Source organism: Aspergillus sclerotioniger (assembly GCF_003184525.1).
Source record: "Aspergillus sclerotioniger CBS 115572 chromosome Unknown BO94scaffold_1, whole genome shotgun sequence".
NCBI lineage: Eukaryota > Fungi > Ascomycota > Eurotiomycetes > Eurotiales > Aspergillaceae > Aspergillus > Aspergillus sclerotioniger.
The window spans coordinates 1,555,000-1,579,598 of record NW_020290991.1 but is presented as its reverse complement, the minus strand read 5'-3'; the positions used below and the strand labels follow the sequence as shown (position 1 = coordinate 1,579,598).

Below are 24,599 nucleotides of genomic sequence, written 5' to 3'. Positions count from 1 at the left end.
GTTCGCTGGAGAAAAAGAGCAAATTATTTATCTGGGTAAGTTGTATGAGGAGAATCGCTGGTGCTTATCTTCCCCTTATCGGGTGGTGGGGCGGTGAGATCACGTGGATAGGTTAGTATCCGCCAATTGTTCACGCCCCCCATCCTTGGTGATCGGTCTCATTGTCTATCGCGTTTTCACATCCAAGGCACAAATTCATTACCTCACTATCTATGGGAGCCTGCCGATGGCATTCTAATAGATCTTGAGGGTAGACACACCCATCTTCCATGTATCTGGGCTTATGTCGAGTCAGACACTCGCGGGTCAAGAGCGGCAGCGCTCCCGCCAAGCGTGTGTTCCGTGCCGTCAGCGCAAACGAAAATGCGACGGGTCGCTTCCATGTAACACCTGCTCGGGTTATGGATACGACTGCGAGTACCAAGATGTCGCACAGCAAAGGTCCTCAAAACGCAGGGCTACCTCCGAAGGGTCTTTGCCACAGACAAAGTCTGTCCGTCTTTCCACTGAACCTGGCGATAACCCGGCAGTCCCGTCTCAGCAGGGCATCCTGGAGCCGTCGAAACAACGCTATGTCGGTAGGCAGTCATCGGTCGCATTCCCGCTATTTGTCGGGCTGGATGTGCAGGCGGCGGATCCCCCTCGTCTGCATTCCTTTGCGTACAATGCGGGCATCAGAAGGGAGCCTGAGTGTGCAGTGAACTTCCAGGTAGTTAATCACGTCTCGTGGGATACGGTTAAGAGTCTTATTGAAGTCTACATCTCGACAATCCACCCCGTCTTCAAATTTCTCGATGGGGACCGACTTTATAATCAAGGAGATGATCATTGGCACGGAAAACCGCAGGGATCGAGTTTCGAGGCTGTCATCAGTGGTGTTATTGGGCTAGCATCTCTGTTCAAAGGCACACTGGGCCAGGAAATAGAGATGCGGATTGTACGACATGCAAAGGATATATTGGAAGATTACTACGTTGCTCGTTCTCCCTCGATCGAACAAGTGGCAGCGTGGATCCTGCGGACGATCTATGTCCGGACAACCAGTCGGCCACATATCGCATGGCTCTGTAGCTGTACCATGATGCATCTGGTTGAGGCAACCGGCATACAGCACGAGCCAGGTTCCATCGTCCTACCCGGAACCGGGACATCTGGCTCAAGTAGCCAGCAAGGCTATGTCAAACGGATAGGACAGGTCGCAGAATGCTTGCATGTGCTGATTGCCTACGATTATGGCAGATCTGTCATGGACCTCAGCCTACATACCCAGGAACCGGTGTGCTTTTCCACGCCTGAAAATGATTTTACCCCTCAACTGTGCCAATTGGTTCAAGCCATGCCGGTGAGCAACATGACTCGGGACTCCGTTGTCGGGTCTCAGCTATTAGTGCTCGCTTTAGAGAAGGTGGCATCCATCCACGTTGACCATGATTTCCTGATGTTAGTACGGACCGATCTAGTTTTCTGCTTATATCGTCGTCTTCGGCTGGTGAATTTCCGTTTCCAACACGAGCAGCTGGATCAGGTGATTGGCAGCGGAATGGCTGCCCTGGAAGCAGCGCATAGGCTTCTCGATCATGGTCAGCCCTGGTGGAATGTTTTGGGCACCGTGTTCCAGTTCGTTTGCGTTCTCCTTGTGATAGACACACCGGTGAGCCTTACAAAACTTCCCGAGTCCACGAAAGTCTTGGAGGTGATTGCGGACCGTCTAAACACGCATCTGGCGAACGAGGCTCTTACAACTGCGAGAAAGTTGATACGTGCCTCGATGGATAAGAAGCGAAAGGGCCTGATGTGCCTTGAAAGGGCTCTGGGAGGTGGTAGCGAGCTTGCCACGGATAATTCAGCATATCCTTCCGTGCTGGCTGATGCACCTTTCGATCCATTTTCACAGCCTTTACAAGGTCCTTTAATTGATCTGGACTTTCTGCTTGACATGGACTTGATGCATTAACCGAGATCTACTCAACTCTAGGAAGGAATATCTACAATCTGTAGGATAGGGATTATGGTACATGATAACGGCTGGTCGTCTCAAGACTTAAACAGCCTGCTTTGGTTGACATCTCTTCTGAACACAGTTGCCTCGCCTGAACCGAGTGACCAGCATAAAACATGTTGCGAGAAGCACACCCAAGCCAGCCAGGCCGACACCCATATACGAGGCACCCCGATACCCTTTCAAAGTGTTCCTGCCGCCATCGTTGACGTATGACTCTACAGTTCCGGCAAATCCAAGACCCAGTGAGATGGAATAGCTGACCACAGTGTTCACAAGCGAGCCTGCCACGCCCTGGTGTTCCCGGGGCATGGCATTGCTCATGATCACTGTCCCAGATGGGAACGACATATCCCTGCACCAATCAGAGATGTTTTAGTGTGAAGCAATGGATACTTACATTCCCCATGGGGTGATCAGCATGACCAGAAATGCCTGTGACCAGTATATTTGGTTTACCGGAATCGTGGCGAGCAGTACTTGTCCGACCATGAAAGCGAGCATTGCGATGAAGATAATGATGCTGGGTGGAACACGTCCTAAGAGAAACCCGGTGACCACTGCGGCACACGCGCCCGAAGCCGAGGCGCCCGACCATTTTGCTGTTGTTAAAAGGGGGGAGTTGCCATCAATCACTTCAAGGAACTGGTAGTAGTAATATACCAGAATACCGAAGCTGGACCACCCGGCAGCAATGCAGCCCAAGACCCAGGCGACTTCACTTTTGAAAAATGACTTAGGGAGGAGTGGACAGGGCACCTTGCGCTCAATAATTAGGAAACCGACGAGCATCAGGACTCCCACGATAAGCAAGGCATACGTGTATGGCACGTTCCATCCGACAACTGGGCCCTGATTCCATGCGAACTTGATGAGTACAAGAGCAGCGATGCCCGTTGCGGCACCCATCACATCCAGTCGAGCAAATACCGAGATTCCGTCGTCTTGGGATTTTTCACGCGGCGTGGGAGGAATGATGAGGGTGCCAAGACCGGCGAAGATAAAGCAAGCTATTCCCATGATCCAATATCCCCAAGGCCACCACACCCGCTGGGCGAGCAATGATGAGAAGGTCGCACCGACAGTGTATCCGCCCGGAGCAGTCGCCCCAAAGAGGCTGAACACCATGTCTTTCCGAGGACCGGGAGGATACGTGCGGCCTAAGATAGCCACAGCATTAGGAAGAAGAAACGCTGGCCCTATGCCTTGGAATGCCCGGCAGCAGTTGAAGAATGCCAGGTTTGACCAAACAGAGAAACCTGCCAGAAGGGACCACAGACCGAACCAAGAAAAGCCGATGATGAAGAGCAATCGGTGGCCGTAGACGTCCCCCAGCCGCCCTGCTACGAGGATGAATGTCCCCACTGTCAAGCTATAAGCAGCAGAGGCCCAGGTGAGGTCTTTGGGGCTGGCACCAAAGCTATCGCTGATGATATGCAACGGCGCGATTGCGAGCGAGAGTCCGGCCTGGGTCATGAACTGAGCGGCGCAAACAACACCGATAAATGCGATTTCTTTGCCTAGCGACTTGGGCGGACCCTGTTGCGTAGGGTCTTTGAGTTCTGTTGAAGCGTCGTGCTTTTCTTCCTCCTTGGCCATTATGCAACTAGGATCTCCTGTGCCACTGACAAGTCGCACACTTCGGGAAAGTCTCGGAAGGCGATTCAAGGGGTATGGATTCCGCTAACATTTGAGGTCGCAAAGTCGTTGAAGAAGTCGAGCCTGAAACAACGAGCATCTTTAAAGAAGCGATGGGAATTTGTTAAGGGCTTGTTGATTGCCAACAAATCGCAGATGCGTCATGGTCGGGCGGGCCGTTCTGGATGAGGACGGCCCGCGCGGCTCGCAGCAGCCGCCGCCACACACCGATGGCCCGATATCGAACATTTCGATATCATCACGGTGGAGGTCACGAAATGAAGCCTATAAATACGACGGCATTATGGGCATATACTCCAACGCAGGGCATTTGTCTATCTGAAATCACATTCGAGCCCAGATAAAACAAACGACCAGGACGCGGCGAAAATGGAGGCCCTCCAACTGACTCGATCGTCTCCCAGCGGCGATCCTACGCTGTTGCTCGTTTCCCTTCCAATTCCAACTGTCAAACATGGACATGCTCTTGTCAAAATCCATTATTCTTACATTCACCCATCCGACCGACTCAACGCCAAAGGCGGGTTTCCGTCGACCGTCTTCCCTTGCATTCCAGGACGGGATTTTTCCGGCGTCGTTGTCGACATAGCAAGTGACGATGAAGCCAAGAGCTGGATTGGCAAGGAAGTCTACGGAAGCAGTGGATCAGCTCTGGGCTTTACGGTCGACGGGCCTCATGCGAGGTACTGCCTTATTCCGGAAGAAGCACTCGTCGAGAAGCCCTCATCTTTGAGTTTACTCCAAGCTTCCACCGTTGGAGTGCCGTTTGCCACTGCACTTCTCTGTCTGCGCCGAGCCCAAACCCGCAAGGACGACATTGTGCTCGTCCTAGGGGCCACCGGAGCAGTCGGCTCGGCAGCCGTGCAAATCGCCAAGGCAATGGGCTGTCGAACTGTGCTGACAGCCGCACGACGTGCGGACTCCAATCCTGATATTCTTCTTGAAGATGTCGACAATCTTCAATCCCGGATCCCAGGTTTGACCAAGAAGCATGGCGTGGATGTTGTGATTGATGCGGTGGGCAGCATCGAGTTGATGAGTGCTGCGATCAAGCAGCTGGCCGTGAATGGACGCTATGCCTGGATTGCAGCACCGCGAGGGACTGCGAGCAAAGAGTTGACGTTTGATATCTTCCAGGCGTATCGAAAGGCTATCCACCTTGAGGGCTGTAACACCGGTCTGACCACGATGGCCGAGGTGATGGATGATTTGCGTCTGTTGCGGCAGTGGTTCGACGAAGGATTGTTGAAGGTGGAGGATGACGGAGCGTTTCACCGGGTACCATTAGCGGCGGCGGTTGAGAAGGGGTATCTGACTGCCGGGGAAAGAGTGGTGATTGAGATGTGAGACTATCCGGATAAGTCATTTCCCTGTCTCTATTGCATTGCCTCTTTTATTGTAATTAGCTCTTATTTTTAGATCCACTCCAGAAACACGAGACTCCCAGAATTTTCTTTGTCTCCAGAACAGGTGCTTCCCCGCCTCGAAGCAATACCCTGGTCAGGGTCATGGAGGAATCCTTCGCAATAGCCATTAGCCAGTCGAGCTGGCTGCTTGGAGAGGGCAATTTAATAGAGTTCGCGTGCTGCCGACGGCCGACAGCCGATGAGGGCCCAGACTCGCCCGCACGGCCCGCAACCCACAATCCAGGCCGATGATTGGCTGTGCAGCTCGCTTCCTTTCACCCCGATTGCGAGATCTCAAGCTGCAATCCAATCCCAAATGACCCAAGGCAACACGACTTGACAACAACGCTAAGCTCATGCACGTGAATGATGACGCGCCACGTGGATCTCTCGGTTCTTCCGACTATCGCAATGTCGTTGGCTCATGCTGTTCCCAGCTTCCCCAGATCCCCGGCCATCGCCATCGCCATAGGGCAGGAAGCAGGGCAACTTTCAGGACCCTTCGCTGCAACGCTGACATGCCCCGTCTGACTCCGACCCTCGCTCTCAATCATTGTCTCCCTTTTCTCCGCGATATCCACGTGCTGCTGACCACTATGTCCGAGCGCTCCAATCGATTTGGCCACCACGAAGCTAACGATCCCCGTGTCCTATTTCCGGGGTATTACCCCGGGGCCACTGGGCCCATGGGGTGACTATGTGTCACGGGCGGCTAAACTAAAGACTAGCAGCCGAAATTTTTTTGGTGGCGTTTTACCACGCCCTCGACTGGTCATTTCTTCGTGGAATGAGAGTCAGAGCCAGCACGCCGGCCCCTTACCACTGGATGAACGAGAACAGCCAGCGTGTTGTCCCGATAATTGCCCGTTCTGGCCTTTCTTGGCTGTTGGGCGTCAATTCGTAACCGAGCCCTAAGCAGACGCCACAGTGCTTTGCGCGGGATGGTGAGAATCGAGGGAGAAAATGTGCTTATATATCTATTCCAAGGTTTCCCCCTCGTATGCTGCGTCGCTTGGCAAGGCTTGACTTTGATTTTGTGTGAGGTCTCGTTCTCGGCATCATGGTGGTCAGTCAGTCAGTCGTTGGTCGTGCCAACGCCGAGAAGCCTCATGGCTTGGCGGGTATGCTCAAGAATCCGTACGTTTTTGGTACGTGTGCGTTTGCCTCTCTTGGCTGCATCATGTATGGCTATGATCAGGGTGTCATGAGTCCGGTCCTGGTCATGGAGAACTTTGAGAACCATTTCCCGTACTTTATGGGCTCCACTATTCAGGGTTGGTTGGTGTCGGCTTTGGAATTGGGTGCTTGGGCGGGGGCCCTCTTCAATGGGTATCTTGCCGATAGGATCTCGAGGAAGTATTCTATGATGGTGGCGGTGGTGATCTTCACGTTGGGATCGGGGCTGCAGGCTGGGGCTCAGAAGCCGTCGTATTTCTTTGCGGGGAGAATTATTGGTGGTATTGGGATTGGGATGTTTAGTCAGGTATGCCCCTTCACCTTTTTCTAATGGAGATCGGTGTATGCTAATGGTGAGATACAGGTCATTCCTCTGTATCAAGCAGAAATCGCACCTCCCGAGCTTCGAGGCTCTCTGGTATCTCTACAGCAGCTATCCATCACGATCGGCACATCGATCGCCTTCTGGCTCGACTATGGTACATTCCCCCCTCCCTCCCATATCTTCCCCCTCACTCATCATATCAGGAATGCAATACGTCGGCGGCACGACCTGCAACCCCGAAGGCATCGACAACCCCTACCTCTCCGACGGCACCTACAACGCAGCCCAAAACCACGGCCACACCTGTCTCGGACAGAAAACCATCGCATGGCGTCTACCCCTAGCCCTGCAGATCCTATTTGCCTGGATCCTCTTCTTCGGAATGTTCTTCTTCCCCTTCTCCCCTCGCTGGCTGATGTCCAAACACCGCGAAGAAGAAGCCACCGCCGCGCTGTCCAAACTCCGAAGACTGCCCCCGAATGATCCCCTTCTGCGGGCAGAGATCCTGGAAATCAAAGCCGCTGTGCTCTTCGACGAGGAATCCGAAGAAGAAGCCATTCGTTCAGGTGGAAAACTTGCCCCCTGGAAGGCACTTTTCGCTCCGAATATGCTGAAACGTTTGGTTTTGGGATGCGGTATGCCCTCCTCCCCAACTCCCCCAACAAAACCCCCAGCTAATCTGGAAAATGAATAGGAACAATGATCTGCCAACAATTCACCGGCATCAACGCAGTCCTCTACTACGCGCCCCAAATCTTCGCCTCCTTCGGCTTCTCCTCCACCAAACAAACCCTCCTCGCCACCGGCGTCACCGGCATCCTCCAAATCATCTTCACCTTGCCTGCTGTCCTCCTACTCGACAAATTCGGTCGCAAGACATTCCTCATCGCCGGCGCTACGGGCATGTTCTTATGCCATATTGTCGTCGCTATCGTGGAGGGCTTGTACGAAGATAACTGGAACAAGAATGAAGGGTTGGATAAACCCCAGGGTTGGGTCGCTATTACCTTCATTTGGCTGTTTGCGGTCAATTTTGCTTATTCGTGGGGTATGTCCATCCCTCCTCCTTTTTTTATCCCCTAACAGAACTAGCTACTAACCAAAGTTCGAACAATAGGTCCGGTAGCATGGGTTCTCGCGCAAGAAATCTTCCCCAACAGTACCCGCTCCCGAGGCGTCTCCATCGTGGCATCCACAAACTGGATGTTTAATTTTGTGATTGGACTCACTACCAAAGACATGCTTAACTCGATGAAATACGGGACGTATATCTTCTTTGCAATTTTCAGTGCCCTGGGAGGATTGTTTATTTGGAGGTTTGCGCCTGAGACCAAGGATAAGACGCTCGAGGAGTTGGATATTTTCTTTGGCGGCGGGATGGATAGTATTGCGGAGAAGGATCGGGTCAGGATGCAGAGGATTAATGAGAGGTTGGGTCTTGCGGGGATGCAGGAGGTGGGGGACTTGGATGTGGGGGAGAAGGGGGATGTTAAGGGGGAGGTTGTTGAGATGTAGGTTTTTTCTTAGGGGGGAGGTTTTGGTGGGGATGGGGAGATGGGGAGGGTGGTGGTAATATTTCGGGTCTTTCTGTAGTGAGGTAGTGGTAGTATTAATTGATTGCTTACGTGCATTTTAATTTGTCTCTCTCTTGCTATATGATATAGTATTTGGATATGATGCTATATTTATTGAGTTGTGAATGTGATCCCTACTCTCTCCTAGGCTTGCACACACAGATAAAAGCAGCCTTATCTGGTAGCAGTAAAGAAATACAATTGCCACTCATATTCAACCATGAACTATTCTACCATTCTCTGGATTTAATTTCCCTTGAATTATATACTATATACTCTTTTATCTTTCCCTCAACCTCTACATATGTACCTGTACTTGTGCTGTACCTGTACCTGTATCGCACGTGCCCAAACGGCCCGAACCGCCGAGTCGGACAGCCGCCCCACCAGTCAGTGTTCCAGCTTGAGAGGCAGTTGGTGCCTGAGGCATAGATCCCTTGCGGCATGCGATAGTGTTGGGTGTTTAGGCATTACTCAGCAACAACCAGGATACACCAGGTTGCGTTATTGGGTTTGATGTTGTAGTTCAGATGGAGGATGGAGGTTTGGGGATTGTTGTTTGTGTTGTGTTGAAGGGTTGAGGTTGGTGTGGTGGGTGTGGTGGTTGTGGTCAAAAATGGTAGCTTAGGATGAAGGTTTGGTTTACTGTAAAGGATAATTAGAAGAATTGTGGATTGATCTGGAGGGGAATGTTGGAAGTGGTATGTTTGTAAGCGTTTAAGTGCCTGATTCTAGATCGGATAGATGGAGTGATGTTATGTTTTTTGCTATGGTTTAATTTGTGGTTGATTAGACATTATGTTCATTAAGGATATACCCAGAGGAATAGAATGGGCTATGTACATTGTGTCAAGTTGTGCTACAGCTGATCCAGGATTGACGATTCACTCAAATTCGATTGGCCATACCCATGAGCCAGAAGCCACGTTGCACCAGGATCGCCGTCGGCCAGTAAGTCCACTGAGCTCTGCCAATAGTCGCTCAGCTCGCTGGTGAAGTTATCTCCAATCGCGTGGTTGGCATGTAGTGGGGGAGGATGCTGTTGATGTAAGAACGTATCCTCTGGTGTGTGCACAGTTTGAAATAGTATGGATTGGATAGGACATACCTCATTTCTATTCATAGTCGATTGTTCCTCCTTGCGGAAGGAATGTAGCCTACCCGGAGACAAGCAGCTCCCATCATCCGAAGCAGTTATTGTCTCCAAAGAACCAGCCCCCAGAACTAGGCCAGGCTGGCTGAAAGGAGAAAGACTTTGCAGTTGCGGAATGCTAGGTTTACCATGAGACCGGCAACTCACCTTCCCTGGATCGTCAAACTCAGGAACAAGACCTCGAAAGTCAGGATACTCGCTGAGAAACCCCGAGTCGACAGCAAACGGACATGACACGGAATTTGGAGCAAAATGCTGCTGAAACTGCGCACTAACAGTCAATCTGCGGTCAAGGCCGATCTCGTACGCATCTTGGAAGTTGATTTGCGGCGAAAAGTGGAGATTTCGAAGAGCATTGACTGCAAATGTCTCACATGGTTCTGTATTCGTGCTTACAGCAGTTTTTACCTGGGTAGAAAGCAAATGAACGCGTAACTGTGGCCTTGGACTGTTAGATAATTCGGCCCGCGGATATGCACATACCATGGAAGCATGTCGATCGAAATATTATGAGGGGTGTTCATCTGAGCTGGTCTTGTCGAGTCAGAAAAAGTAATCGTTCGCGGCGACGCACTTACGTTGGACGTAGCCAGCCTGGAATCGACACCCACGACTGGCGACCTCCGTGCTGAGCGAGCAGAAACTAACTCATTAGCCATGTACATAACATGTAGCGATAAACTTACCAAAAAAGACATCTGCACAAGATATAGCAGAGCCAGCTGATCAATTGGTCTTGCCAAGGGTCGCTCGAGCATGAACCGGCGATGCAGGTGAGCCATGAGGCGCTGGATGGGTTCTTCCTCCCTACTAACAGGACCGTTCCAACCATTCAGTATTCCATTGAGTATAACATGCGTGTCACTGAGAGGCGATAAAGGGGTAGATCCAACCGTCCTAAGCGCTTCGTAGTCGCGGAAGATGTAGCTGATGAGACCAACATTGTCACTCTCTCCATGTATCGGTGCTTGAACAGGAGCAGCGCTGCCTAATTTTGACTTCATTTCCCCCGCAATCGCCATCAAATGGTCGGCCATGGTGCGCAACTCATTGCGCTCTTTGCGCATTTGCTCGAGCTCATCCGAAAGCTTCTTGTCAACGCCGCCTTGCAGCTGCGAGACCTGGAGCTCCAGCAGTGCAAGACGGTCCTTGTTGCGTTGTCGAGCGGCGCGCTGCGCATTTCGATCTTGGGCTCGCTTTTTCTCGAGTTTGGAGATTGTCTGCGACATTGTGTGAGTGGGTTGATGAGGAGCGGTGCAGCCAGCTGTCGTTGGTTTCTTGGAACACGTGCCCTGCTTAGTGAGCGGCAGGGATTCTTTGTCTACGCGGGCCCTTGTCCCGATACCGGTGGTGGTAAATCCATTTAACATTAATTATCTAGGTACATCAGATATGCTTCTCATGTCCCCCCTTTTTGTCCGCCCACTTAAGTACAGCATATGGTACCTCGTAGAGATCGGGGTTAAGTTCCGGCACTAAAGCGTTATCGACCGTCGCTTGCACGCGAGATTCTCCGCCCAATATACGGCCAATATTCTGCAAAGTACTATACATGGCGCCCATCGAAAGGGATGTATGACTATCAGAGTCCTGGGTGCTATCGGGTTTACCTGAATCACGGCTAGTCCAGTTCCATCTTCCAATCAACGATGGGTAAGAGGAGTAACACTCGAGCGAGCCATTGCGACAAAGCTGACTGAGTAGACCTTCGAACTTTACAGCCCGCTTGTCCGTGGACAATGTCAAAGTAGCAAGGATCTTTTGTGATGCCCTATAGGTGATAGCGTAGGCCCCGCTGCATGCTGCTTCTTCCATCTTGCAGGTCATTCTAACATGGTTTCCGGCGCCGTTGGGAGCATCATACGAATATGGTGGAAGGAACTGAGGAGGAATCGCCGTTATGTCATGAGGCATGACTTGGACCGGGGACGAGGCGTTGCATTTCACACCGCAATGACCGAGCCAGAGAAGGTCCCAGCTATCTCCATATGGTGAATATGAAGCATTGCCATTTTGGATTTTCAGAGCACCTTGTGCAAATCCCCTGAGTTGCGTCTTCAAATTGGCATCCCAATCAACATCGTCTTCGAATATCAGTGCACTTTCATGTCTATCTGCGACAATCCTAGAGTATATTAGATACTGTAGAAAGACTGGGTACCATAGGCCTACCTCTGCACGACATTTATGTGCGATCGGAAAGCAGCAATCTCATCACGGTCCGTCGGCCCTTTTTCCTATCTAAAGCATAAGTAGACCTACTTTGTGAGCCCATAGCGACAAACCTTGATGTTATCTTCGTTGTAAACTATCTCGTCAATGAAGTCGACATGGAAGCCTGTGGCCGACGAGCCAAGAACAATCGCATCGCGTCTGTCAGGACGTTGAGGGGAATCAATCACAAAAATCTTTTCAAACTAGTCATTGTCAGTATCGAGCAGATGACTAATGACTGGTGACTCGCATACCCCCAAGGTATCATTTTTGATCGCGTCCAAAGGGTCTATGACAGCTTCGCGTGCAACAGGTTGGCTCGTTGTATTGCTCCACTGAACCGATAACCAGAGCAGAACAAGGATAACGAAGAATGGAATGAGCACAGCTGAAGATCTCCGACGTGATGGAGGGATCAACCTAACAAGGGATCCGGAAGAGACCATAGTGCCAGATACAATCTGGAGATATTCAGAATGCGACCATGGACCCCGCGTTTTAACAGAAAGGTGAAGGAGAGCTCCGCCGGCTGCACGGGGATTCAATGCACGGTGACTGGATTGGCGTGATGGAACAACAACCGCCAGTCAAGTGCCTCGGCTAGGCGCCGTCTCAGACACTCTTAGCCTAATCCAGTAACAAGCGAACCGGTAAGCACTAGTCGGTATTCATTCCTGCGGTCGCACCACCCATAAATAGGAGATATGAGAGATTGCCTTAGCATCTGCGATTCTTCCCTGAACCTTGCTTATGAATACAAAGACCCTATCTATTGAATTCTATTTATTAGGGAGTTAAACATATAAGCGTAGAAAATTTGTCAGGGGTAGTCTTCACTAGCATCCAATCCGAAATCAGGATTCTTCCAATGTCTCCGTTGACAAGATAGAACCCGATGTATATGATGGCGGGGAGTGCTCCACAGAGCTTTGTATCTTGTCTGGTTCTCCAAAGTCCGCAAATATAGTGATGGGGATATCCGTAACATCAAATGTCCTCATATTTCCCGCACATTCAAAAACAAAGGTTGCACACAATCGATACGTTCGGCTGATGTTGAATGTGCCAAAGGATACCTCCGTATGCCGGAATATCAGAGGACCAAACACCTGCGCCAAGTCCACTGTCCCCGAGACAGGCATACCGAGGGAAGTCTTGGATAATATCTCGATCCGCTCGTCTACTTGGCCTGATAGGGCTCCCATCAAAGACGGTGCAGCTCGAGCGGCAGTCTGGCTGAGCACAGTAATAGACAAAGATTGCATCAGGATTTCTGGAGGGGAAGTGACGGAAGAGTCTTCCAGAAGAGGCGTAATCTCTAGAAAACATGGAAGTGGCGTAGATTGGATGACCCGATAAGCGCAGGTAAAAGACGCTTTGAAGCTGAACCGGGGCAATTGACTGGATGAAAGCCAGGACTGAATCTTTTCCTGCAGTTTCAAGCTCCTCCCTCTGTTCTCCGGGAGAAGAAGCATGCTTCGGAGGTTGAACACTTGCTCCTTTTGTTGCTGATATAGTGCCGAGGAGTTGTTGTTTCGCTTCATGTCCAATCTCGCGGAGAAGGGCATGAAGTTCAATCGCACGACTTCAGAGAATAGTGGCGGCTTCTTGCCCAGAAATCCCCGCTGTGGCGAGAATACTTGCGCCTGAATTTGGTAGTCGATGTTGCAAGTAAGCTTCCGTAAAACATCTGCAGTCTCTGCTGCAAAGGTCGGCGGCAGCGGATGATTGGCATCGCTGCGGAAAGGGAGCGTCTCGGGCCATTTCGACGACCCGAGAACCTGCGACGGGAAGACAAATTCAAACGGCCATTCATATGTGCCGGGGACGACCGTTTCGCCGTTCGGGTGCCAGAGAATTGCATCCTTTTCGAAAAGCATACATTTACTGCGATAGCTAGTTGTCGGGGCTGCAGACCCTTTGACTTTCTGTACCTTCGCTTTGGCGCATCCGGAAAACGTCACTCGAACATCCTGAATATCGATCGGCTTGGAAGTCTCAAAGGTAATGCGACCTCGGATGGTTTCGTTTCCAGAATAGCATGGCTGTTGGTCGTTTACACAGACTGTGAGAGGCATTTGGAATTGACCTCGAGCCAGGGATGGTAGGCTTCAACTGCGAGAGGAACTGATGGTGAAGCCAAACGGGGTTTCGGGGTGGGCGGTCATCTTTTATGGCGAGTGGTTCCAGGCCTTTGGTGGATATTAATGGTAGGTTTGGAGATGATCAGCAAATGATGTACGGATCCGTAACGAATACGCAAAGATTGCCTCTTCTGGAAGTGGCGGGAGCATCCCGTCGTCCCACTGGAAAATCCACTCCGATCCACTTATCTACTACTTGGGTTCCACCGTGATGATACACTATGCTTGATTAGTGATCAGTTATGCACATTGTTGTTTCTGTAATAATTTGTCACATGCTAGACTATTTGCTGGAAAAATATTAATTAGGGATAATCAGCAGTATCTCAACCATCAAGCTTTGCGCACAGGCCAGCTCGTGTTGGGGAGTTTCTGGGCTTGTCAGGTGCCGCAGTCTATACGCCGGGGGGATATCCAGGCTATTGGAATAACACCGATGGTGTCTCATTTTGGAAACGGAACCTTCCTTTGTTGTATGACTCACAAATCTTCGGATTCGTCCAATTCCTATGATAATAATGCAAATTGTTACTTTTAGGTTCCAAAAATCTCATCATTAGCTGCACCAGCCGTGGTAGATAATGAGCATCTCTCCAAGAATCCGGGAGATGCCTCTCACATGACTTCAAAAAGTGAATCAGTTAGATTAAGTCCACTAAATTAAATCATAATCTTTGTATCCCGAATAAACCACAACACAATCAGGCAGGTACAAAGGATCTATAAAATGTAACAATGAGAATGCCGACGTCAACAGAAGTGTTGCCAGACCTTTGTTCCCTGGGCTCCCCCCGCCTGACTTGCACTCCTCCGTCAGTCGCGGAAATCACCTCCGAATCACTGCTTCTCCACGCCCACAACTTCTATCTCTTGCCATTGGCGTGTTGCACAAAGGCCTACTTATATCTCTGGTATCCAGCATTCTCTCGTGATCTCACATATCCACGCACATCATGCCTCTAGGTGATAGTATGCCCCGTCACAATCTCCACTCCGAAGTCTTGGAGGCATCCCTGCCTGGGAAATTTCCTCGCCTCAGTCGAATCCGTCTCGATGGAGGTAGTACCATCGTTTTTACCTACAGCTCGCCGCTCAATAATGAGCCTATTGTATTCAACGTTCCCATTCTAAGTACTTCAACCCCATCGCATGATTCATTGGAATGATTTGCTGACTGCCTTGGAAGATGTCGCAGAATACCCCAACAAGCACAGCTACTTTGCGTTCGCAACCACCGACAACATCTCCAAGCCGGTTTCCACCTTTCTAGACACCGTGCAGAAAAAGTTCGACCGTTGCAAGCTGGAAACTTTCCTAGAAGGTTTTTGCGACTGCATCGATGACGCTTTCCTGGAAGACTCTCTGGAAGATTCGGACGAGGGTGACGATTATGATCCCAAACATGACGCCGCGGCCTCGGACGATTTCGATCCCAGCAGTGACGATGAAGATGTGGACTGGGGCGGATTGACCGATCCTCCAGTGATATCCCATTCAACAGATAAGAAGCAACTCCGGGCTGATCTTCGCGCAGCCAAAGCTGCAGGGTTTAAAGTTGGATATCTGGAAGATCCGGATAGCGCTTTTGTGGTATCGATTTCCTGCCGCGTCTCTAAGCTGGGGATTTCACAGGATGCCATGCAAATGTGGAATGTTTCTCCCGAGCAGTTTTTGGCAGTGCTTCTTCGCTATCCTAGGGGTTATCGTGGGATGAACCAGATCCTGTCACAGCCACAGACAGGCCCAGCTCTCCTCCAAATGCACATTGGCCTTTGCGATACATATAAACCTACTGTGCTGTCGGTTCCGGACACGGCAAACCCCGCCAAAGTTCATGATATATTATGCCCCAGCGTGTCAGAATCTACGCCAAAATCTGCCATTAAATCAACCTTCATCACGGAGCCAATGGAGACATTGCTCAATACCCGCTTCTTGGGCTTTATACGAAACCGACTGGAACATGGCTTTTCGTGGACAGGAGCGGAGCTGTACTACAATGATGCTCAGGGCAAGAAGAAACTAAAAGCCAATGATGTTCTTCTTGCCAAATATCGTGTTCCTGAGGAATGGAACAACTCCACGCCAAGCTTCGTCAAAGGGGACGAGCTCCGACAGACGAAGAAATCATCCCGACTATCCCTGCCTCTGATTGCTATGCAGTATGCCCTTCGTCGGTTTGTGAAGTGTACGGAATTCTGTCTTACTTGCCACTGCAAGATAGACGCCGGCTATGAGGCACTGAAGCCGTACGTTTGTTCCAAGCCGTTGTGTCTGTACCAATACATGCAACTTGGCATGGGCCCAAGGCTGGAATGGGAAATCACCTCCCAACCGTACGTGGTCGATATGCTCGTTAGCTTTGCTTATGCGAGAGCTTGGGCGGGGAAGCTATCCGATTTCCCCCAAGGACTCGACTTGAAGGTCCCCTGGGGGGCCCCGATGAGCCGAGGGACGAAGCCTCGGAATGCGACATTGGATCCTGACAAGATGACGCTGTCCATCCGAGCAAGACACGACCTCAAGGTTGGGGAATGGGTTGCCATCAAGGCGGGCAATGATTCATTCTCCTCGATCAACACTCCATCGCTCAGTTGTACAGTGCTGAGTACACAGAACAACCTGATACAGCTTTCGCAGCCAATTTCCACAGGCTTTGGCGACCAAAGTAATCATCGGCAATGGGAGAAAGTGCAATTTATGCCTTACCGTGCTAATTTTGATGACTTGTCAGCCCAGCTGAAGCAGCATGCTGTCACGGCGCTCCTCGACACGCTTCCCGATGTTATCTTAATGAAGTCATTCATTACAAGCGGTCCAAGGCCTGAGCAAAATAAACCTCTTGCATCCTGGACCGAGAGAATTTGTCCATCCGCGCTCTCTGTACTGCGGTGGATTGTTGCCTCCAACCAATCATGCATTGTACACGATGATGACCCCAATTATCAGGTGACAGGCATGGGTAACTACATGCAGTTCAGGCTCGCGCAGGGTTCTCCAGATAAAGAAGCCCGGTTCATCCAAGCAGTCAAGAGCAGCCCGGCGAAGCAATTTCCCACCATTTTTGCTTGGCATGGAAGTCCGGTTTATAACTGGCATAGCATCGTGAGACAGGGATTGAATTTCGATGAAATGTTGCATGGTCGCTCGATGGGAAATGGGGTCTATATGGCAAAGACCATGGCTGAATCACAGGGTTACACTGCCTCCAACACATCCGTGGCAAACTGGCCGCAAAGCCTGTTGGGCATCAGGTCCGCCGTTTCGTTGAATGAGGTAGTCAACTCGCCCCAATCATTTGTATGCTGCAATCCCTGTTACGTTGTTTCTCAGCTGGACTGGATCCAGCCACGGTACCTTTTTATCTCAGGCGAGGATCTCCCATCTCAAGGGGGAAAGAAGTCCAAACCATCAAAGGTCTACGAACAGGACCCACAACATACCCCCATGGGCATCAGCCATACTCCCGTTTCTATTCCTATATCGGCCCTGAGCTCCCGTGAAAAAAAAACCAACAAGCAAGCACCAACTCGTGCCAGCAAAAAGAGGAAGGTGTCGCCAAACTCGGGGTCCAAGACGTCGGACACAAGTGACGATTGCGATAGCGTGGCGACCCTGGCTGATGACCTACGTTTGCTCCAATCCGATTCGGAAAATGAAGCCGCTGAGCCGGACCGTGCGGTCGTGAAGAGAAAGACCCGAGCAGATTCTAAGCCCAAAACTGACTTCCGGCCTGGAACCCTGCAAACAAGTTCCCTAAAGCTCCTGGGGGCACCAAGTTACGCGACCACAACCGCGACCCAGTCACTACAGCGACATCTTAAGGATGTATTAAAGGTCCAGGATCGAGAGCCCCTACATGAACTCGGGTGGTACGTTGATCCGACGCTGGTCAACACCGTCTACCAATGGATTGTCGAGTTCCATAGCTTTGACCCTTCTTTGCCCTTAGCTCAAGATCTCAAACAAAACGAGCTCACAAGTATCGTCATGGAGATTCGCTTCCCGCCTGAGTTTCCCCACTCTCCACCGTTTTTCCGGGTCATTCGTCCGCACTTCGTCCCGTTTATGAACGGTGGTGGTGGCCATGTGACCATTGGCGGAGCCATGTGCATGGAGCTGCTCACGAGCTCAGGCTGGATGCCGACCCTGTCCATGGAGAGTGTACTTTTGCAGGTGCGCCTGGCGCTTTGCTCGGTAGATCCCAGACCTGCACGGCTTGACAATGTTGGAGATTACAACTTTGGCGAGTCGGTGATTGCCTACAGGCGAGCATGCCAGAGTCATGGTTGGAGGGTACCTGAGGATTTCAATCGCATTGAGCAGGCATGATGTGCTGCGGAGTTTGATGATTGAATGACATCTTATGGAATTTGCTCTTAAGTATTTCTGCGTTGGGATTTCAAGGGTTTAGTTAGGACTTAGGAGAGAATGCACTATTCAATTCCATAGCTTCATCTATTAACAGTATACCGGGTAACAGTAGCTCGTATGCTTCCATCAAGTTTGTAATAGTATCCGACGGTTATATTATCGTTTACTTTAATTCTAGCCCCTTCCTTTCACTTCCATAGCACATGCTTGGTCTGTTGTCTCATCCAAATAAGTATCCATCGTAATCCCGCCATGTCCTCCGTATGAGTTGTGAGATGAATTTAAGATGGAAATAAGACTATACCAGGCATATCCTGGCTCTTTTGTGCTCTTTATTTAAGAGATAGTATGTTGACAAACAACATAAAGAGCGAACTGCAGGACTAAATATGCAAGTAGTGCATTCCCAATCCACCTGCCCAGAGCCGTTTGCACAGCTCCAGTGCAGTCCAGAACAATCCAATCACCATAGCCAACACCATTAGAAGATTGACACAAGATGAATACCGTAAGCATTCACCAAGCGCTGACAAACTCACAAGCCCGGCGGCACCTGTAAACAGCCCACTTCCTTCAGGACCGGAATAGCCTTGTCAACCACCCACTCTGGGCACTTCATCAACGGCCCTCTTTCCTCACCATTTTCATAAAACACCAATGGCGATAAACTTTTGAATGGCTCTGTTTGCATTCGCTTGATGTTGAATGCCTTTTGCTGTGGTGGAGGTGGCACCGCTTTCAATACCGTGTCCCATGTCTCTGGATATCCGGCTGCGGGTGTGTGACCAAGCAGTGTTCGAGAGAAGAATGTGTCAGAGGTCTCTGGACGAGGAGCAGATCTGCTATGATAGTGCATCCCTTCTCTTGAGGTGATATCGCCGTCGACTTCGTGGATGTGACCGGACCCGGTGATGGGGTCTGTTTCGACGAAGATCGTGGTATGATAGCGTGGAGACGGCAGGTCGGGGTCTTGTATAGCCAGGTGGGTTTTGATGAGGTAGACGGAGTATTCTGCCATGCTGGACACTGTCTTTTCGTTGATGGTTGTTGAGAGATGTGGTTGGGATAAAGTGGCAGCCGCCGAGAGGCGATTGGCTGGCGGCTACGGCGTTGTTGGCCTGAGGATATGGAATATCGGCACGACTTCTCTTCCCAGAATCACTACTTTTCTGCTTCTGTTTCGTCAAGTTGGAGACTTCAACTTGTGGCTGCTTCCTTGGCAACAGGCAGATACCTCTCACGCCATGGCATCGCCCAAATCACGCCATATACCATATGGCATGGAATTGCACTGGACTCAGACCAGATTAACGGGAAACTTCACCGAGTGCAAAACAACATACATACTACTGTATCGGACAGACGTCACCGCCTTCAGACTACGTGAATACGTTGTACTTCTGTGTTGATGGCTGGCAGAAAAGAGTGAATCAGAATGGCTGTAGAAATTCTCCAGCTTTCTCTTTCTATAATCTATCACCTCAACTGCCATACTTCCTCTACTTCTTCACAATATCTCACATCATGGAGACACCTACTCCCGTGCAGTTCTTGAGAGCAGCACAAGACCGTGACTTCCCTCTCATCAATAAGCTCATCCTCTCTGGAAAGAGCGTCAACGAATACGATAAAGATGGCTACTCTGCACTGCACAGAGCCGTCATTCACGATCCCGATGACCTAAACACCATCTCCATTCTCATCTCCTACGGAGCAAACCAAGACATTGTCCGTGAAGACGAAAAGGCTTCTCGCTGGAAAACCCCTCTCCACTACGCCGCCATCCAAGGAAACGCCGAGCTCGTCGCCCTCCTCATCAACACGGGGGCTGACCCGGCTCCCCAGCACATTAGAGACTGGCGAACCCCTCTCGAAGACGCCATCAGCAACGGCCATCTAGCAGTCGTCGAGAAAATGCTCGAGTGTTTCCTATACGGACCCCAGGACCACAGACCCTCCAAGGGACTCCCCGAAGCCATCATCCTCGCCTCCAGACTATGGTACTCGGACGTCTTGGTCCTACTCCTGGAATACAAACGCCTCTGGCTCCCCATAAACACCATCCCCCAGAAATCCCTCAAACAAGCCTTCTGCGAGGCTATCCAATCTGAAGCCTGCGGGTTCAGCATGAAGCCATTCGACGAACGTATCGGCGGTCCAGGCGACACCACCCCCACCAAAGTGGCCGAGCTGCTCCTCAACGCCGGCATCAATTTCAGAGAAGAAGAGCTCGACCGACTCCTCTCTATCACCTGTCGAAACTCCAACTTAATCGACGTCACCTGTTTACTCCTCATCCGCGAACCAAATGTCACCAACTACCACATTGTCCGCGCCATCGACAGCCAGAGCCTCGACATGTTCAAACTCCTAATCACCCCCTTCCTCGCCACCGGCGGCAGACCCTCTGATGATAACGGCTCCGAACCAGACCTCGTCCAATACGCCGCCGGCCACGGCACCCTAGAAATCTTCAAACACATCTACACCTCCTTCCCCCCGACACCCTCCCCAACCCCAGACTCACTCCCCTAATCCACTACGCCGCCTGGGGCCTCCAAAAACCCATCCTCCAATACCTGCTCGACACGGGACTCTCCCACGTCCACGAAGTCGACCAATACGCCCACACCCCGCTCATGTACGCCTTCGACGAAGTCGACTCCACAAAGGAACCCCTCCGTCTCCCGGTCCTGCAATACCTCATCGAACAAGGCAGCGACGTGACCGCGGCTTCCATCGACGGCGTCACAGCCCTGCACCTCGCCGTCCGAACCGGCTCGATCGACGTCGTCAAATTCCTTCTCATCAAGGGCAGTAACCTGAACGTGAAATCCACTACCGCTGACAACGTGTATCTGAAGCGAAACCCCAACTCTGCCACTAGCAATACTACCCTCCACTCCACAACCCCACTGCACTGGGCCGTTGACGGACTAGCCACTGTATCCGTGGACGTGGTTGTGGCTTTATTGCGTTTCGGGGCTGATGTGAACGAGCCGGATGGAAACGGGGCTACGGCGTTGAATATTCTCCTTACGAAGGGATGGGGGTTTAATGAGGCTTGGGAGAGTAGGGCTGCGGTGGTGGATGTGTTGATGATGTATGGGGCCGATGTGGATGTTGAGGATAATTCGGGGATGACGGCTAGGAAGAGGGCGGAGGAGAAGCATGTTTTTCTGAAGATTAGGGGGTGATGAGCTGAGCTGAGCTGAGCTGAGCTGAGCTACCCTTGTTTCTCGATACGTTTCAAAAGTTGTTGTTATGGATGATGGTGATGATGGATTTGCGGAGAAGTTAGTTGTGGAACATGAAGGAACTGGGTGGGTGGTTTTTAATGGTGAGGGATTTATGTTTATCTGCTGGGCGAAGAGGGAGGTTGTATCTAACTGGGTTGAGATGGATGGGATGGGACGGATGGAATTTCGCAGATGGTGGTGTTAATGGAGGGAAAAGTACTCTGAACCATGAATGTCATGTAGTTTTATGAATGACAGTTAATTTAATTGAGTCTTCATCAGTATGTATGTAGTAGATTTAGATTATCTGTAAGGGGTTCATCAGTGTAGCCAGACATAGCAGTATGGTAGATAGAATAGTACCCAAAGGTATGATACATTGCTTGTGATCTCTAGTAATTGTATCAGTGTCATCCTCATCCGTTCATATCATCGACATCAACCCTCTGATCGTCGTGAGTGGTGCCCAACGTGATGGTCCGCATTCGACCACACGGGCATGTAGCCATCCAAACGTCTCCCTGGGACCACTCGGCCCTTTACTGAGCGTCAGATAAAGGCGGCACCCAGGAGAACCTCAGTCTATCTCCGGAAGACCCGTCGGGCCTATAGCCCTCTCGAAGCCCGATGCCGTATCGTCTGCATCCTGAAGCGTCGTGGCCACTCGCATCTCAGCGTAGCGCCCATACATCATCTATCCCAAATCCAAACTAACCTCTTCAATCACTCTCCCCTTCTTCTTCAGCCTCCCCCTCCTCACCATCAATCTCAACATCCAACTCCGGCAACTCAACCCGCGTACTCGACCCCGGATTCGCATTCGTAGCCCTCCTACTCCTCTGCGCCTGCTGCTCCCTCGTAATCGCCCGTTCACCCACAAACCTATCCCCGGGCCAAGGAATCCTACAAACCGGACAAACCTGGGCTTTCTGCATCCGAAAGAAATTCCGCATGCAATGATCGTGTAACCGTCCCGGACAATCCCTCTCTGCGCATCGTTGACCCTACCACCACCACATTAGCCAACACACCCACCCCATTCACCCCTCCCAAAAAAGATAAAAGAAAACTCACAGAAGTAATAACATCCCCACAAGCCTCACACCTCTTAATCCTCTTCCCCCTCACACCCACCCCCTCATCATTATACGTCGCCACCAACCACCCCTTCAACTCCATCAACCCCCTCGGACTCAACCCATAATACCCCCTTCTACTTTTCTCCAACCACCCTTCCTCAATTAACTGTCTAAGGACGGTTTCCGCTTGCGTCATGGTCAGGGACTGCGCTGCCCCTGCACCTCCACCTTGTGTTGACTCCCGTCTCGCCTCCCCAGATACCTTCGCCAACTGCAACGCCTGCATACTACTTATCACCATTGCCTCTTGCCTCCTCGTGTTGTAGGTCTCGAACATCGCATCCAGAAGCCGTTTCACGAAGGCGATTTCATCTACGGAGTGGGTTGTTGCTAGTTGGGTGAGGGCGTCGCTGGTTGTGTTGACTAATGCGTAGACTCGTTCTGGGGGTGCGGGGGTATTGTCTTGTTGTATGTTATCGAGTTCGATTTGGGGTAGTAGGCTCCGGATTTCAAGGTCGAAGGGGGATATGGCGCTGTTGGCGGAGGCGATGTAGGTTTCTAGGTCGTCGGGGGTGATGGTCTCGGGAGGGGTGGGTTCGTTGTCTGTTTTTTTGAAGAGAGGTTAGTTTTGGGTTAGGGGTGAGGAGGAGGAGGGGGGTGTAGGGGCACTTTTTATGGAGTATATGGTTGCCAGAATGGGTTTTGCTTCGGAGAAGGTTAGGGTGGATCGGGCCATGAAGGCTTGCAGGAATGCGCGGTTGCTGTCGTCGTAGTCCATTTTATTCTCTGTGTATAGGGTTGGGGGATGGGGATTGGTGTAGGGCGAGGAATGAGAATCTTATAGTTGGGGATGTGCGGGGATGGATCTGGTCTGGACAAAGAAATGATGCGACGGGCGACGACGCGATTGACACGCCGCGGACAGGCCAGGCCCCGCGTTATTGGTTCAGGGTGCCAAGACTGTGTGTGTTCTTACTTCTTTGTCGGAATCTACTTACTTTCATTGATACTCCAACTCCATACTCATACTGTAACCACAATATGCCATTCCAATCATTAATACACTCTTAGCAAGATACCAAGCCATAATTACCTCTCGAATAAACGCATTCAGTTGATATCACAACATATACTAATAAAACAAGCGGAATGAATACATCTGACTGATCAGTTAATTCTCCCCAACGCCGCATACATAACAACAACAAAGCAACAACCCAATCCCACTCCAATTAGAACCTCCTCCGAGTAGGCTCCGGACTAGGACTGCGACTAACACTTCTCGCATCCCTACCACGCTCCTTGAGCCACTTCTTCGTACTAAGCCTCAAATCCCGATCCAACTCATTACTGGGATCCTTCCGATGAATGAAATTGCAGAACCCGCCACGTACACATCCCTCCCCACTATTTAACCGACAACACGCTTCTCGGAAATCCGTCACCGGTGATAGTTCACAGTATATGGGCCGGGCCGCGTACCAACGCGAATTCAAAGCATCGCAGGCTGCCTGAGCGTCTTCTTCGTATTTGAATCGTGCGTAGACGTTTCCGATAAGATCTGCACAAACAAACATATACCCATTAGCCATGTTGTTCTCTTCCTTCCCCCCCCCCCGAACGAACCGAGGGATAGTATAGTATGGTATAGGTAAACTCACGATCATTATTATTATCACAAACCACCAATTCCTCCAATTCACCATACTTGCACATCTCGCACCACACGTCCTCATAAAACGCATCGAAATGGTTCTGTAGCTGACTCGGATTCATCTTGTTCTTCGGGTCGTACGCCGGGTTCTGGTACATGTTTGGCATCAAGATCGTCTGGGAGTATGAAGGCTTGACGTGCTTTCGGGAGCAGCGGTCGCCGTGTCGACACGCGCCGATCTTGTAGTAGAACGAGCAGTTGACTTTGTCTTGCTCTGTGCCGAAGATGGACGCGAGGTAGTTGGCCATGGTTGGTGATGTGTTGCGCGTGTTCGGTTGAAAGGAATGGGGGTTGGTAGGTGAGAGGGAGATGGAGATTGAGGTGAAGGGGATTCGGGGGGCGGAGAGGTAAATGGCGCAGGCGGATTGTTCGTACAACGAGTTTCCCCAGCTCTTGATTGCAGATTCTGGAGAGCTTCGATCTCGTGGCGGCTGCGATGACTAAGCTCGGAGAAGCTTCTGGTTGGTGCCTGAGGCGACGAGGGCTAGCTCCGTTGCTTTGTAGAGCACTACTTGATTGGATTGTTGGATTTATGGGTGTTTA

General features: G+C 50.9%; 12 protein-coding genes across 12 annotated transcripts; 5 read left to right on the top strand and 7 right to left on the bottom strand.

Moving 5' to 3' along the window:
* Positions 1–87: 87 nt before the first annotated feature.
* On the top strand, positions 88–2,175 carry BO94DRAFT_17839 (putative C6 transcription factor). The gene has a single exon (XM_025605958.1). It carries the CDS (start codon positions 284–286, stop codon positions 1,952–1,954), a length of 1,671 nt encoding a protein of 556 aa, XP_025473471.1. The 5' UTR covers positions 88–283; the 3' UTR covers positions 1,955–2,175.
* Positions 1,998–3,812, bottom strand: BO94DRAFT_17855 (MFS transporter). The gene is made up of 2 exons (XM_025605965.1): positions 2,400–3,812; positions 1,998–2,354 (listed from the first exon to the last, which is right to left on the bottom strand). Exons 1-2 carry the CDS (start codon positions 3,596–3,598, stop codon positions 2,042–2,044), a joined length of 1,512 nt encoding a protein of 503 aa, XP_025473470.1. The 5' UTR covers positions 3,599–3,812; the 3' UTR covers positions 1,998–2,041.
* A 1-nt stretch (position 3,813) lies between these two features.
* BO94DRAFT_17848 (quinone oxidoreductase family protein) lies at positions 3,814–5,213 on the top strand. Its single transcript, XM_025605964.1, has one exon. It carries the CDS (start codon positions 4,028–4,030, stop codon positions 5,003–5,005), a length of 978 nt encoding a protein of 325 aa, XP_025473469.1. The 5' UTR covers positions 3,814–4,027; the 3' UTR covers positions 5,006–5,213.
* Positions 5,214–6,124: 911 nt separating this feature from the next.
* On the top strand, positions 6,125–8,080 carry BO94DRAFT_552270 (sugar porter family MFS transporter; the record flags this gene model as incomplete). The annotated part of the gene is made up of 5 exons (XM_025613591.1): positions 6,125–6,547; positions 6,605–6,719; positions 6,769–7,200; positions 7,260–7,613; positions 7,683–8,080. The coding sequence occupies 5 exons, from the start codon at positions 6,125–6,127 to the stop codon at positions 8,078–8,080; spliced, it is 1,722 nt and encodes a 573-aa protein (XP_025473468.1).
* Positions 8,081–9,055: 975 nt separating this feature from the next.
* On the bottom strand, positions 9,056–10,527 carry BO94DRAFT_481725 (uncharacterized protein; the record flags this gene model as incomplete). The annotated part of the gene is made up of 5 exons (XM_025608867.1): positions 9,979–10,527; positions 9,871–9,935; positions 9,776–9,826; positions 9,301–9,734; positions 9,056–9,201 (listed from the first exon to the last, which is right to left on the bottom strand). Coding segments are annotated over exons 1-5 (1,239 nt in total), but the record flags the coding sequence as incomplete, so codon positions are not given.
* A 117-nt stretch (positions 10,528–10,644) lies between these two features.
* BO94DRAFT_506161 (uncharacterized protein) lies at positions 10,645–12,037 on the bottom strand. Its single transcript, XM_025609563.1, has 4 exons — positions 11,761–12,037; positions 11,578–11,709; positions 11,465–11,529; positions 10,645–11,417 (listed from the first exon to the last, which is right to left on the bottom strand). Exons 1-4 carry the CDS (start codon positions 11,950–11,952, stop codon positions 10,679–10,681), a joined length of 1,128 nt encoding a protein of 375 aa, XP_025473466.1. The 5' UTR covers positions 11,953–12,037; the 3' UTR covers positions 10,645–10,678.
* A 233-nt stretch (positions 12,038–12,270) lies between these two features.
* BO94DRAFT_530081 (uncharacterized protein) lies at positions 12,271–13,681 on the bottom strand. The gene has a single exon (XM_025610607.1). It carries the CDS (start codon positions 13,582–13,584, stop codon positions 12,361–12,363), a length of 1,224 nt encoding a protein of 407 aa, XP_025473465.1. The 5' UTR covers positions 13,585–13,681; the 3' UTR covers positions 12,271–12,360.
* A 940-nt stretch (positions 13,682–14,621) lies between these two features.
* BO94DRAFT_592665 (putative ubiquitin conjugating enzyme) lies at positions 14,622–17,982 on the top strand (the record flags this gene model as incomplete). Its single annotated transcript, XM_025616154.1, has 2 exons — positions 14,622–14,781; positions 14,837–17,982. 2 exons carry the CDS (start codon positions 14,622–14,624, stop codon positions 17,980–17,982), a joined length of 3,306 nt encoding a protein of 1,101 aa, XP_025473464.1.
* Positions 17,983–18,173: 191 nt separating this feature from the next.
* BO94DRAFT_530080 (uncharacterized protein) lies at positions 18,174–19,089 on the bottom strand. The gene has a single exon (XM_025610606.1). The coding sequence runs from the start codon at positions 19,040–19,042 to the stop codon at positions 18,560–18,562; it is 483 nt and encodes a 160-aa protein (XP_025473463.1). The 5' UTR covers positions 19,043–19,089; the 3' UTR covers positions 18,174–18,559.
* A 130-nt stretch (positions 19,090–19,219) lies between these two features.
* Positions 19,220–21,331, top strand: BO94DRAFT_592658 (ankyrin repeat domain-containing protein). The gene is made up of 2 exons (XM_025616153.1): positions 19,220–20,384; positions 20,546–21,331. The coding sequence occupies exons 1-2, from the start codon at positions 19,549–19,551 to the stop codon at positions 21,219–21,221; spliced, it is 1,512 nt and encodes a 503-aa protein (XP_025473462.1). The 5' UTR covers positions 19,220–19,548; the 3' UTR covers positions 21,222–21,331.
* Positions 21,332–21,542: 211 nt separating this feature from the next.
* On the bottom strand, positions 21,543–23,217 carry BO94DRAFT_619787 (uncharacterized protein). Its single transcript, XM_025616889.1, has 3 exons — positions 23,012–23,217; positions 22,338–22,945; positions 21,543–22,267 (listed from the first exon to the last, which is right to left on the bottom strand). The coding sequence occupies exons 1-3, from the start codon at positions 23,118–23,120 to the stop codon at positions 21,983–21,985; spliced, it is 1,002 nt and encodes a 333-aa protein (XP_025473461.1). The 5' UTR covers positions 23,121–23,217; the 3' UTR covers positions 21,543–21,982.
* A 357-nt stretch (positions 23,218–23,574) lies between these two features.
* Positions 23,575–24,442, bottom strand: BO94DRAFT_506148 (zinc finger CCCH domain-containing RNA-binding protein; the record flags this gene model as incomplete). Its single annotated transcript, XM_025609562.1, has 2 exons — positions 24,004–24,442; positions 23,575–23,903 (listed from the first exon to the last, which is right to left on the bottom strand). Exons 1-2 carry the CDS (start codon positions 24,302–24,304, stop codon positions 23,575–23,577), a joined length of 630 nt encoding a protein of 209 aa, XP_025473460.1. The 5' UTR covers positions 24,305–24,442.
* Between the last annotated feature and the right edge of the window lie 157 nt (positions 24,443–24,599).